Genomic DNA, 15,496 nt, shown 5'->3' on the forward strand with positions numbered 1-15,496 from the left:
TGTGTGTGTGTGTGTGTGTGTGTGTGTGTATGTATATATATATATATATATATATATATATATATATATATATATATATATATATATATATATATATATATATATATATCTTCCTTTCTTTCTTGTAATTAATTATACTTGCATATATTAAAATATATTTACCTGTAGATAAACGAGGCATACTGTATAAGTCAGGAAGTCAGAAGCTCATCATGGGACTATGTGAGGGTTTTTATTTAAGCTGCAGTGGGAACTGGTGGGATACTCACCCGTACTGTAGATCTGCCAAAATAAAAAGCTCAGGAGTTCATTTATGTAGTGTAGAGATGAATGTTTTAATTATAAAGACTTTATTTATGGCTGACATGCCATTAAAATCCTCTCTGGGTTTAATCCTGGAGAAAAGATGAGGTAGAGAAGAGTGAACTCCTGTATTTTATACATCTGCACTAAAATTCTCCTCTTTTTATTGCAGTCTATTGCAGCAGTGTAAAAACCTGCACTGTCCAATTCTGCAGCATTTTATACGTATCTCTGTGATTTTCCTTTCTTTACAGCCTGAGCAGGAAGTGGAGAGCATTGCAATGCAAATCAGCTCAAACTCTTGGTTACACTTTTTTTTTGTCTTTTAAAGAAAATCTCTTTGTATTTTAACTTTGTGCTGAACATCTTGCCAGTTATCATCCAGATCAAAGTGATGGATTGATTTTTTATTTGTAAACAGAAATCTGTCCATCATGTGAAAGTCTTCAGGAGAGATGAGTTTATACTGTACAGTGTCTCCCTTTCTTTTCTTTCATCTCTCTCATTCTGTCTTATTCACTTCAAGAGAGAGAAAAAAGGAGGCATCAGAGGGAAAGAATGTTTAAAGCTGCTATCATTCACCTGATGAAAGAGAATGCACAATTTGACCATGCCTTTCTTTCTTTCTTTTTTCTTTCTTTCTTTCTTTCTTTCTTTCTTTCTTTCTTTCTTTCTTTCTTTCTTTCTTTCTTTCTTTCTTTCTTTCTTTCTTTTTCTTTCTTTCTTTCTTTTTCTTTCTCTCTTTCTTTTCTCTTTCTATAAAGCATATATACTTTCCTTCCTTCCTTCCTTCCTTCCTTTAAATCTTTCTTTCATTAAAGTACAGAACACACAGTTTATTTTTCTTCCTTTCTTCTTCTATTTTTCTGTCTTTTTCTGTGTGTGTGTGTGTGTGTGTGTGTGTGTGTGTGTGTGTGTGTGTGTGTGTGTGTGTGTGTGTAAACTTTTTCTTCTTTTTTTAAATGTTTTTCTTTCCTTCATTCCTTTCTTTTTCTTAAAGAAAGAAACATACAGTATATCAATATTTCTTTCTTTCTTACTTGCTTGCTTTCTTTGAAGTTTATGTACTTTACTTTTCCTTAATTTTTTTTTTTTATTCCATCCTTCCTTGTATTTGAAGCATATATATTTTTTGCCTTTTCTTAATTCTCAATTGCAAAGTGGTATATTTCCAGATGTACTCTCGTCAGGAAAAGTAATCACCTCAACATGCCGTCATGATTATTTTCCCTACGCTGCACCTCCAAAAGCGTTTTATTCTTCCCTCATTGACATTCAGAGGCTTATGCAGAGTCAAAGTTTTATCATCTTTCGCTCTTGGTGCTGGGCAGAGGTGTGAGAGCTGCTGACAAAGCGCACACCGAGTGTGTGAGAGAGCACATGCCCACACACACACACACACACACTTTCAGACGCTATTCCCAGTTTGATAAATGACTTTGGTTTGCAATGTGTGTTTCTGGGCCTATGAGAACGGCGAATTATGCAATTATGCAAAAGTGCAATTCAAGTGTAGTTTTGCGTTTAACTCTGACTGTCCCTCTCTCTCTTTCACTCTCTTTCACTCTCTCTCTCTCTCTCTCTCTCTCTCTCTTTCTCTTACACACACACACACACACACATGCACATGCACACGCACGCGTACGTATATATATATATATATATATATATATATATATATATATATATATATATATATATATATATATATATATATATATATATATTATACGCATGTGTGTGTGTGTGTGGGTGCTTGCATTTCTGTTTTATTCATTTGTACACATAATTGCTGTGGGAGATAACTACCTCCCTCATGCAGCGTGAAGGGGATGCGGGTCATTCATAAAGTGGGAAGTCAGCACATTCGGATTTGACTGGAGGCAAAAACGCAAAACCTGCACACAAACAAACACGATTACCTGCAAACCTACTTTACAGAACAAACACACACAGACACACACACACATGCACGCACACACAAAACACAATTACACAAAGCTTTTATTCGAATGGAGCCCAGGAAGAGATGCTTTTAATAGAGATTTGTTCAATCGCCTGGAGAGTATGAGCAAAACTTTGCCACACTGATGCTCTGATTTACTACTAGATATAATCCTTAATAACTTGCACTAGTTTGCGTGCACACCAGGGTAAACTGGGCGTAAGATAGTACACGTGCAGTGGATGACAGGCCCTTTTTTTTTTTTTTGCTGAAGGAATTAGCCATTAAACCTTTATCGTACTTCTGTTCAAACAACAGCAACAACACAAAGGCAGAAAGTTGTAATCAAACCCAATGTAAGAGACTACAGAAAACATTATTACTACATTGCATAGATTTGCTAAATTTAACATGAAAATACTGCTTGGAAGTAAATGGACAAAAGTATCGGGACACCTGACTTTTCCTGCCGTATGTGGTTTCGGGCTCTGGATCCTCCTTCACTCTTTCTTTCTGTCTCGCCTACTTTCTTTCTCAGAAGAGTGGTGGTTTATAGAACAGCAAATAGGGACTACATTTGGAATCGGATGTTTAAAATGCACATACAAATGTTATGTCCACAAACTTTTGACCATATTATGTAGATATTTAACTTTTAATTTAATATTTTCTTTCTTTCTTTCTTACTTTCATTCATATAGTGAAATTTATAAAATGACATTATAATAATCTTATATATAATATTATTTAAAAAATGCTTATATGAAACATTGTCCATAGCTTTATGTCTAATCGGCGGCTGTTTCATTTTGCATACCTACAATTATTGGTGTGTGTGTGTGTGTGTGTGTGTGTGTGTGTGTGTGTGTGTGTGTGTGTGTGTGTGTGTGTGTGTGTGAGCAAGAGAGAGTGAAAGAGAATCAGATATTCAATAGTCATTAGAACATTATTTTCTTGTAATGGTAATGTAATGAGGCATGATCATAGCCAATAACCTTTTGTTATTGAAGGCAAACGTGTGTGTGTGTGTGTGTGTGTGTGTGTGTGTGTGTGTGTGTGTGTGTGTGTGAGAGAGAAAGAAAGAAAATCAGCAAAGTGGGGGAGGAAGGAAGGAAGAAAGAAAGGAAGGAAGGAAGGAAGGAGCAATTATTTAAATAAGAAAGAAGGAAAAAGTGTAGGGTAAAGCAAAGTGATAAAAAGTGAAGGAGTGGGTTGGGATGAGTAAGAGTGAAAGACAGCGGGAGGATGAGTGTGGGAGGGGAGGACAAAGAGGAGGAGGATGAAGAGGAAGGGAAGCTGACAGCATGAAAAATGAGTCCGTCACTGTGGAGGCCTGTGTGGTGTGAGGAGCTAATTCAACTGCTACTCACTGATGGGCGATAAGTGTGTGACGACCTCTCTCTCCATCTCTCTCTCTCTCTCTCCATCTCTTTCTCTCTCTCTATCCCTCTCTCACTCTCTCACTCTCTCACACTGTTTCTCTCTTTTTCTGACTCTGTTTCCACCACAGTTTATTTTGCTCTTCCTTCTTTATTGTCTCTCTACCTCCTTCACTCTTTTTCGTGTGTGTGTGTGTGTGTGTGTGTGTGTGTGTGTGTGGAAAGATGATGTGTATTTGAGGAACCCTGGTGTGATTGTCTCAGTGAGGAATCCCCTTTTCTTTCCAGCTGCACATCAAAGCCTGCACTTCTTTGTATCACACAGAGCAGCTGAAGCACTTTAAGCTTTAAAGAGCACTCAGTAGGATGCGAGCGCGGAGATATCGCTTCCTCACCGCTGCGGAGGCCTGCAGATACGTTTCACAACGTTTTTTACGTCCTGGTGTGACCGTTTTTCTTTTCTCTCCACTATACGCTGGGTTTTATTTCAGGGAAAGCCGCCACTCGCTGCTGGAGAGGATCTCTCTGTAATTTACCTCGCTGACGCAGATATCAGAAAAACATGTGGCGTGGACGCTGGATCCTTCAGAGCTGCATGTTTTTTACCTTATCAGTGATTACCACTGGTTTGTTTTACTGAGGAAAGAACAACAATTGTGGAAAGTGTACAGAATTTATTATTTTTTATTTTTTTTTGTAGTGCTTGAGAAAGAGAAATTCGGGGTACGTAATGATCCATGATGTGGTGCTGTGATGTTCTGTCCTCCCTGAGTACATGTCCTGAGGGTTTTTTTTTTATTGTAGACCACAGCACAGACTGGGAGGTTTCATTTATAAAAAGGTGAAAAAATGAAAGGTTATTTTTGCTTGTCACATATAGTTTACAGCACAGCTGGTTAAGGGCCTTCCTCAAGGGCCCCAAGAGTAGCAGATTGGCGATACCCCAACATTTACCATCTCCCACATGTAACATCCCACTTGTAACAGCATGCACATGTAATCCCACCATCAACAAGCTGTCAATCCTGGGCCCCTGAGCAAGGCCCTTAACCCCATAGATGCTCAGTTTTATGAATGAGATAAACATAAGTTTGAATAAGGGTATCTGCCAAATGGCGTGAATTTAAATGGTTCCTGTTATCACTTACTCTTTAGCAGGTTCTCTCCTGCCTTGTGTACACCACGGATTTGTTTCACTTAAGAAGAAAACTTGCAGACCCCAGAACACTCTCTCTCTCTCTCTCTCTCTCTCTCTCTCTCTCTCTCTCTCTCTCTCTCTTAACTACAACATCTTATCCACTGATGCTGAAATTAAATTTTAGAGAGTCTTTTAATTATGTATGGAATAGTTTTAAACTAAAGAAGGCAGCTTTCAACTCCCTACAGTAGTGGTGGGATGTGACAAAAGCACAAATAAAACTATTTTATCAACAGTACCCTCAATGTCACAAGAGACATTACCAGATCTCTGAAAGCTCTGGAGATAGAAAGAGAGCGTTCGGAGGCCACAGAATTTCAAGGTCATATTGAAGCCCTCAAAACTAAATGACCTGCTGGATACTACAGCACAGGGGCGCTGAGATGTCACTGAGATGGACGCTCCTTCCAAGTTCATCTTCAGTTTAGAACAAAAGAATGGGCAGTAAAGATTCATACATGCTATGGAAACAGAATCGGGTGATCTCTACTGAAATTCGCACTGGCTGACACTGGCTGAGCTTAATGAAGCTCTCTGAGGTATGGAGAACAGGCGGGCACAAGGTATAGATGGTCTCGCTGTGGAATATTACAGGGAAGTTCCAAGAAGTGCTGGAGGTTCTAAGGGACAGTGTGAACGGTGGTCAGCTCCCATCGAGCTTCAGGAGAGCCATCAAAAAAGGAGACCTGACCCACCTGAAAAACTGGTGCCTGCTGTCACTACTGTTCACTAACTGCAAGCTGCTGTCAAAAGCATTAGCCTTTAGACTGACGAAGGTGATGAAGCAGATCATTGACCATGACCAGATGTACTATGTGCCTGGCAGGTCGATATTTGATAACGTATACTTAATTTGTGACATTTCGGACATCTCCAGGCTATTGGGCTTAAAGACTGGTCTGAGTGACAAATATTTTAATAAAAACTGGGAAGGCACTGTAGAGCACATCGAGGGCAGACTGAGCTGTCCTCCTACAGGAGGTGAACGCTGGTGAACATCAACCTGGCCACGTCGTCTCTCTGACACAAGCTGGCATGTGTGGATCCGCCGCCAAACCTGCTAGGGAACACAGGTGACGGGTGTGGAGGTCCCCGTCTGGAGTGCAGGAGTGAAAAGGAGATGAACTTTGGGACAGTGTCGGGGAAGCTGCTCTACAGGTGTTTTAAATAAGAAAAAGCTGAGTAGGAGGGTGGACACCCAGTGGAGAAATTTACTTGGTTTTAATGATGATATTAAACCAGAGTGGAGACACTGTATAATCCACCATTAACCAAAAAAGCTGCCGACCTCCAGTGGAGGATTTTACACTGTCTTATCTCTGTGAACTCTTTTATTTGTATTTTAAACCTTGATGTTTTACAGGACAGTCCGTTCAGTTCACAAAGAGAGACAGTTTTTCACGCTTTTACTCACTGCTACAGATTACAGTCACTGTTTGAAATTTAAGGTCTTTTAAGGACTTTCCAGTGTTTTATTCTTGGTTTTAAATACGTCCGGAGAAACGGGTAAATGTGCCAACTGATTAATTTTATTTTTGGGCAGGAGAACTTGGCAATATACCTGACCATAAAGTACAAAGTGACACAAAATGCAGACTAAAACAGAATGTTCTCCAGACTATCACAACCAAGGATCGTGGTTGATTTTGATGTTTATTAGAGTGTGGGGGAGCTGAAGATGTTTGAGGCTGTGTGGTGTTGTAGAGAAGCTCTGTGTTCTGTGAAAGAGGAAGAATTGCACTTTGTACCAGTCTTCTTCTCCTTCTTCTTCTTCTTCTTCTTCTTCTTCAGAACTAGGCTAGGATTAGTTCTGAAAAAGAAGAAGAAGAAGAATCACAGAACACAGAGCTTCTCTTCAACACCACACAGCCCTATCCCTCTCTTTCTCTCTCTCACTTTGTCCCTCTCTCTGTCCATCTCTGTGTTTATCACTGGCAGAATGACTTCGAGGGTGGGGAGTTTCAACTTCCTCACATGGCGTCGTGTGGTGAAATGAACGCCGGTGTAGAAGAGTGTAGTTTAGCTGTGGGAGAAGTGGTCAGATGTGAAAATGTCCTGCCGGGTTTCTAGAATGAACAATGCGGTAGTGGGTTATTTTGAAAACCGGGGAGTTGGCGAACACTTTGGTGGAAAGTGGAGTTGTTATTGACAATTTTTTTGTCCCAGTGCTGCTGCTGTCTTCTCTGTCCAAAAAGGTGATTCTGTCCAACGTGCGGCCGTTTATTAAAAATGTTTTTTTTTAAAGTGCTGACTGAAATATTAGCGCGATATGAAAAGTTCGTTTCCCTATCAAAATGATCTTAAGCCGCTGTAAATCGCCATTACTGAAATATATAGTGTCAATTAGGTGTTTTGTGTTTATGGTCTTAAAGGATAATAAAGAAGTTCTAGATTTAACGTTTAATTTTAACCAGGGTGGCTTTAACTATGTTTTTTCCTACAACCAATAGCATGAAATGCCATAGCTGTGGTGAAACAGGACATTTTGTGAGGGCCAACAAAACAGGAGAAAGCCAAGAACAACATTCCATCAATTTCAGCTGAAAAATCACCTGAGAAAGAAGAGGCAGAACAATCGGCTAGAACCGAGGTGCCCACAGCAGCAGAGACACCTGAGGAAAACATTGTACAAAATCCTACAGATAAATTCTTAGTAGATTCATCAGGTTTAGCAGCAGCTTCAGAACAAATGAAAGAAGAACAAGTGATTAAGGTGGATACAAAAGTAGTCTCGGTATCTGAAAGGCCTCAGTCAGCGAATGATGTCGAGAAGCAGAACTCTGACAAGAACCATGACATGAAGTCGATAGAGGATCAGTGTTTACTAAGAGAACAAGACGAGTGTGCCTTTAAAACACTACAAAAGAAGAGAAAGAAGCAACATCACCACAGTAAACCAAAAAGGACAGACAGTATTGTGTTGATTCAAACTGACACGGAGAAACTGACCTCTCAGGGTGTAGCACTTCCCATGATCAACCACATAAAGAGGCTCCAAAACGAACCTATAGTGAAGAGGACATTAAACTCTTTTTGAGAGCAACTAAGAATGCAAGACATGTGCGAGAAGCGTGCAAGGAGTGTTTTCCCGATTTAGAACAATTTGTTGAAAAAAATAAAGTTTTTAAAAATGAATGACATTTCTCTGAGACTAAGAAAGATCCTTAATAAAAATAAACTTTCAGATATACATTAATAATGGAAATGAAAAACACTTTATAAGCCCTTAAAGGACTAGTCTCTCTATGAGTTTCTTGTGTATCCTTCTCTTCACCTTGACGAGAGAATTTCACATGGATTCTCTCAATTCCTCTCTAGGAACTCTTCTATTTTCTTCTTAAGTAGAACAAATTGTAAAAGGTAGATTGTTTAAGATAAGGGCTTTAAAAATGTATCGCTTTATTTGCATTTACACTATTTACACATAAAATCTGTTTTTATTGAGAGGAAACTTCAACTGTACTGAATATGCAGCAGATAGGAATCATGTTGAACCACATATGGCGTCTCTGAAAACTCAGCTAATAGAAACCCATGACCTTGTGGGTCTTTGGAGAAACTTCCATCAGACTCAAAGGCAATACACGTGGGTTCACTCATATGATAATTTGTTTTCTTTAGCAAGATTGGTCAGATTTTATGGTTTAAGTCATTAACTAAATGTTTTTAGAGATCGTTCCAGTTAGCTTCTCGGACCATAGTTTTGTGGGAATCACTAGGATCCACAAAACCAAAAGAGCGCTTTATGGCACATCAATGATAATCTTTTATGTGATTTAGAATTTCGAGCTACTTTCTAATTCTTTTGGATCAATTTTAAAACCATGAAATCTAAATCCCAATCTTTGCAGCAATGGTGGGACATTTGGTAAATCACAGATCAAACAACTGCACCAACATTAAGCTTACAACATCACTAAAGATACAACGCAGGCAATGGTACAAAAATTCGATTGAAACCGTACAAAACCAAGAGCTATTCAGAATTTTAGAAAGAATAAATAAAGCATTAGCTGCACAAAAGACATAAAAGCACAAGGGGCTCTAATCAGATCTAGTTCCAGAACACTGAGTGGATAGACCTACCTTACCATGTGGGCGAAAAAAGGTCAAAGAAAATGTATACATGCTTTACATTCGAAAAATGGTGCACTCTCGTTGAATCATGCTGAGATTCGTAAGAGAGCAGTGAACTCACACATAAGCCAAACACTAACAGTATGTTTATTAAAGACCTTCCTTAGGTGAGTGAAGAGGTGAATGCTGAGCTCTGCACAGTGATGACACTATAAGAGTTACAGAATGCTCTTCAAGGCATGGCAAGGGGCAGAGCACCAGGAATAGATGGCCTATCTGTGGATTTTTATAAGTCTTTTTGGCCTGAGATCGGTGCTGATCTGCTCAGTCATCATCGAAAGCCTGAACAGTGGAAGGTTACCACTGAGCTGCCGTAGAGCAGACTTTACTGTCCTCCCAAAAAAGGGAGACCTGAGTGACATAATAACCTGGAGGCCGGTGTCATTGCTATGTAGTGATTATACAATTCTTTCTAAAGCACTAGCAAATAGATTGGGCAAAGTATTGGAGGAAATCATTCACCCTCATCCAGATCTACTACGTGCCAGGTAGGCAGATCGTTGACAACATATCGTTCATTAGAGACATTTTAGATATTGGCAAACTCTTAGACATTGATATTGGTTTATTGGTATATTGGCATTTTATATTTGCCCAAAAATGTATTTATTGTATGTATTTATGTACAGAGCAGCGCAGCAGCCTTCCGGGTAAAATTTTTACAAACTCTTCCTGATAGTTCTACTAACGAGAATTGGAAACGAACTACTACTATACTCTTAAAGAATTACGAAGGTCCGGGTTTAGATAAACCTTTGTTTTGAATGAATGCTAAGGAACTGTCAGTAGCTACCCATCTACCCAAGCTACCCATCCTCTATCGTAATTTATTTAATGATCTAGTTGATCATTTAGTGGTCACATGACCATAATTTTTATGCACAACTGCCATGTCCAATACATCTTTTTAAAGGCTGTCTTTATTTTGTCATTCTGAGATTTTATCATCTTTTGTTGCTGGTTCATTTTGAAAGGAGTTGATAAAAAAGAGCGAGCATTTCCTGGAGTGTCTTTCTACTGAAGCAGAAGCTCAGGATATAATGGAATTTTTATCAGCATGTCCATTCGGACAGGATGTTTATTCATCTCTTAAAACACAGCAGAGTTAAATGCAGACATACTGATGTGATGGATTCAGGTGGGACAAAAATGCAGCTATAATAATTATGTTGCCCAACTAATCCAGTCCGAGCAGAGCTTCAGGCAGGTCTGAGGCACATCATTTTAATCCAACATCACGCTTTAAAACAATTTTCACCCCAGAAAGCTCAGAGGACCCAGGTAATTCCATAAATTATGGTAGTGTAAAGGCTCAGAAGGTTGACACCGGACAACTAAATAAACACTCTTCGATTTGCAAATGAGCGCTCTCTTTCAGCGAGCTGCCAAAGCAGGACTTGGGTAATTGTTTACTCTAGCTTATCTGCTCAGTCATGGATTAGGGGCTTAAAGGCTTTCTCACATCTTAATCCTGTCTCCTTGATATACTTCGCAATCAGCAGACTGTTTCAGCTGTCACTCAGCAGTCTGATACAATCTGGCCGGGGTGCTCCAGCTTTAATCCGCGCTCAGGAAGATAATGAACAGCTTTCTAACAAATGTAATTAAAAGTAAATGGCCAGTAAAGTGCCTGAGCACCCGGAGGGCCAGTAATTACGAAAGGTACAGACGAGGAATCTGAGGAAAGTGCTTTTAAATGTCCTGCATGCAACTGTACAAAGACAAAGAAACTCTTTCTGTGTGTGTGTGTATATATATATATATATATATATATATATATATATATATATATATATATATATATATATATATATATATACAGTACAGACCAATAGTTTGGACACACCTTCTCATTCAAAGAGTTTTCTTTATTTTCATGACTATGAAAATTGTAGATTCACACTGAAGGCATCAAAACTATGAATTAACACGTGGAATTATATATGGAATTATATACATAACAAAAAAGTGTGAAACCACTGAAAAATGTCATATTCTAGGTTCTTCAAAGTAGCCACCTTTTGCTTTGATTACTGCTTTGCACATTCTTGGCATTCTCTTGATGAACTTCAAGAGGTAGTCACCTGAAATGGTCTTCAAACAGTCTTGAAGGAGTTCCCCGAGAGATGCTTGGCACTTGTTGGCCCTTTTGCCTTCACTCTGCGGTCCAGCTCACCCCTAAACCATCTCGATTGGGTTCAGGTCCGCTGACTGTGGAGGCCAGGTCATCTGGCGCAGCACCCCATCACTCTCCTTCTTGGTCAAATAGCCCTTGATGCCTTCAGTGTGACTCTACAATTTTCATAGTCATGAAAATAAAGAAAACTCTTTGAATGAGAAGGTGTGTCCAAACTTTTGGTCTGTACTGTGTATATATATATATATATATATATATATATATATATATATATATATATATATATATATATATATATATATATATAATATTTATATATATATATATATATATATATATATATATATATATATATATATATATATATATATATATATATATATATATATATATTATATATATATATTTATACCGTATTTTCGGACTATAAGCCGCTACTTTTTTCCCACATTTTGAACCCCGTGGCTTAAACAACGAAGCGGCTAATTTATGGATTTTTCCTGGGTTTTTCCCGGTTTCACAAACTTCAAGGCAAAAAACTGAGCCCCATAACATTAAACCAATGAAATTTCCGAACAGAAATGGAAAAATGCACTTCACCTGCGTAATGAGCTGCACGTCTTTGGGAGAAAAAACGTTTTTTTTTTTACGCACGACGATGCCAAAAGATAAACTCCCGAGAGAAATTGTTGTGAAAGTAAGGAGGAAGACAGTGAACAATGACTTTCTTGGTAGGCTACTGTTTAGATACAAGCCGTTGTAACGCGTTGAGTCTGGGTGAAGGGAAGAGCTCTCTAACTCCAGTTGCAACAGAAATCATATAAGCACAGACAGGTTTCCAAAATTATTTTTCTTGGCAACAGCGTTACGGGTTAGTTAAAGAAACTTAGAAATGAGCATCAGAAAATAATAAGGACATATTCCTCGGTCTTGCACACATGCAGTAATACCGGAAAAATGCAGCGGCAGGCTATTCCCAAAAGGAGCCACAACATATTTCACCCATTACACTGTGTAACAGACACTCTCTTTCGTTAAAACCTGTGAAAAGTTCATTAGTTTCAGTGTAGACACCTGCGGCTTATAGACGTGTATAGACAGTGTAGACACCTGCGGCTTATTTATGTTTAAAATAAAAATCTTTGTCAAATTTAGTGGGTGCAGCTTATATATGGGTGCGCTTTATAGTCCGGAAATTACGGTGTATATATATATATATATATATATATATATATATATATATATATATATATATATATATAAATATATATATATATATATATATATATATATATATATATATATAATGTGTATATGTGTATATGTATATGTGTATGTATGTATGTATGTATGTATGTATGTGAGCGTGTGTTATGATTTGCTTTCTTGGCCTTTTCACTGTATCCACTATGCGTTATGACACAATAAAGCAGGCAAGTGATAACTGAGCAGCTGTTCTTGCCTTCATATTTGATCAGATTAAAGTTAGCAAAAATCTTCCCTAAAAAATTATTTTTTTTTTTCCTCCTCACACTCCCTCTCTCTTTTTCTATCTCTGATATAATGGCTGGTATCAGTATCCAAGCGAACATGAGCTCCTAAAATCTCCCGTCATCGTCTTCGGGATAGAGCTTCTGATAGGCTTTGACAGCAGCAATTTGATTCTGTAGAAGATAGAACCTTCTTACCACTGTTCATACGGAAGGAAGAGGGCCTCGAGACAGAGAAAAGCGGGGATCGGCGAGGAAGCTGGTGAAGGAGGAGTGGAGAGTTTTAAAACTGGTGTACAATAGAGAAGTACTGCCATTGAGCAATGGTTCTGGTTTTTATACGTGTCAGGAATCTGTTCTCCACCTGGCTGGTTTGGTTTTTTCATGTTTTGAAATGCAAACACTCCCGTACTGGTTAACTGCGTTCGCAGACACACATGCACATACATAAATTGTAATGAACTAATAAACTTTTGCTGAAATGCAAACACTGAGCCGGCTGCTGAAACGCATTGATAGTGTGCTCATATGGAACGTTATTCATGAGACAAAATGAATGCATTAAATTTAAATTAAAGCTTCTGTTTGGGAAACACCTTGTTTTAAAATCATCCAGAATTCCTTATCCAGAATGCTTTAGCTGAGAATAAACATCTCTCAGAAGGTTAGCTTATTAACTAGTTTAATAGCAACAGTGGGGAAAAAAACTACTCAGAAATCTTGCTATATTAGCTTATTATTATGCTAAGCTTAGCTGGGGAATAAATAAACCTTCATGAATGAAATTTTCTCTCAGGAATTCCTGACACGTTTCCTTATAGTTTGCTGACCAGCGAAAGCAGGACAAAATATTGAACATTTATGAACGCAGCATAAACTTTCCTCTCAGAAATCGTCAGGTTAGCTCAGCTGGCTAGCATTCATTGACAAGCATTAGCAAAAAGTATAGTTAGTATTTATGAACGTTGAATTAATGTCGTTTCAAAAACTGTTTTTGTTAGTTAGTTAGCAAATAGCAGAAGTTAAAACAACAGTATGAAATCCTGTGAAGTTTAGTTTTTGCTGCTTGGCTAGCCAAGCTCATTTTCAGCCATAAAGCTAGCATTAGCAGGGAAGATTTCCTCAGTAAACCTGTCAGTGATTGCTAGCAAGTGTTTGGAGTAACAAATGTGTGACCGATTATGTATAAGGTTAAAGAGAACTCCCTCATTATGCAGGAGTTTGGAGGACTGTCCACCACTCTGTGTACACTGTATAAATTGTCCTGTTATGAATGTGTGTGTAAATAAGTGAAGGTAATTTCAGCATCCCTTTGTGCTCTTTAGGGTGTTTGATTACCAGCGCGTCCCATCCACGGTGCCTGCTCTGCCCCACAGTTCCAGCCTGGCCAAGAGAGCACGCTCATCTTCTTCCAGGCAGAGACGCAGCCGAGACTGCTCGTCTTCCAAGAGTTCCTCCAGACCCCACTCATCCAGCAGAGCCAAGTGTATGTGAAATCACACTCGAAAATCAACAATATAACGATATACAGGACCTGTGAAACACCAGGACTTTTGTTTTTTCAGATGTTTCTATGCAACAAACTCAGTCGAAAAACACACAATAATTGGACTGGAAGAAAGTGGACAGATGAGACTAAATATGACAGAAAAACATCTGTCTTAGAACATGGGAGATGTTAGCAGACTGCCTCACCCCCACAGTCAAACATGGAGGTGGAAGTTTAATAGTTTGGGCTAAAATTATGGCTAAAAGGAATATGAACCAACATGGCTACCATTCCATACTTCATCACCATGCAATTCCGTCTAGATGGCAGCTCATTGGAACCGACTTCACCATACTACAAGACGATGACCAGAATTAAGTTCTGTATTTAGAGACCAAGCAATCATTTGGAGTTGTATCTATCACGCAATGGTCTGCCCAGGCATTGTACCAAAAAGTTAGAAAGGCCTGATGTAAAACTTCTTCCCAGAATTTTATTATTTTTCTTTATGACATTTTTCCCTATTAATTCCTCCTTAATTATGAAATACAGATTTGATACGAGTGAAACTTATATCTAAAAAATGGTATTTTCAAAATATGTCTCTGGCATTAATCAGAGTGCTTTTCCAAATGTAGGGGAGGGTCGTATTTGACCCTCAGACTTTAGTATAGGGACCCTTGGATTTAATCAAAAAGCTTATTGAGAACTTCAAAGATTTTATATAGAACCCTGAAAAATTTTGACTTACATGAACATTTTTAAATTAAATAATTGTAAATAAATAAATAAATAAATAAATAACTTTCTTCTTCAAATCAGGTCTGGAGACCAAACTACCTTTCTAAGAATTTACATTTTTTTTGTAAAACCAGGATAAATGTTCTTACTTACTTCATGGACATTTCAAAACAATAGGGGAGAGGGGCACAATCTTTTGCATTTGACTGTGCTGTAAGTATAATGCTTTAATATATGGCTTGTTTTCTGCATGTTGGATTTCAGTTGAATAATCAGCTGGTCTCGGGAGAGGCTTAAGTTGCTATTTTATTAAAAGCCTCTTCTCTGTAGCCTTTTGTCTTTTAATGGAGACGGCCCTATCAGTGCATGCCATTACACCAAATTAACAGAGCAGAAAGAATAAGAGAGTGTTTGGAACATGCTATTAGCACCGCAGCAGGTCTCGGGTCACCTCGGTGCTTCAGCTCCAGGGTCCAAATGTCGGCTTGTTCATTGAATCGCTCTGTAATTTCATGTCGATTTCATTTTTAATCCTAGTGTCTCATTTACCCCTTTTATCGTTCATTCTCCAAGCTGATTGGTCATCTGGTATTTCTCATTGTGCATTCCATGGTCACTGAAACACTGAGGCACAGAATGATGGCCTGGGATTTTATAAGGGAACAAAATCGGGGTTT

At 38.4% G+C, this 15,496-nt stretch overlaps 1 protein-coding gene across 1 annotated transcript in view; it reads left to right on the forward strand.

Annotated features, from left to right (window-relative positions):
* LOC124395370 (RNA-binding Raly-like protein) overlaps positions 1-15,496 on the forward strand; it is an 84,675-nt gene that overhangs the window by 58,090 nt on the left and 11,089 nt on the right. The window contains exon 4 of the mRNA XM_046863805.1: positions 13,915-14,075. Within this exon, the coding sequence (XP_046719761.1) occupies positions 13,915-14,075 (161 nt within the window). The remainder of the gene's footprint in view (positions 1-13,914; positions 14,076-15,496) is intronic.

The sequence above is a fragment of the Silurus meridionalis genome, chromosome 13 (assembly GCF_014805685.1).
Source record: "Silurus meridionalis isolate SWU-2019-XX chromosome 13, ASM1480568v1, whole genome shotgun sequence".
Lineage (NCBI taxonomy): Eukaryota > Metazoa > Chordata > Actinopteri > Siluriformes > Siluridae > Silurus > Silurus meridionalis.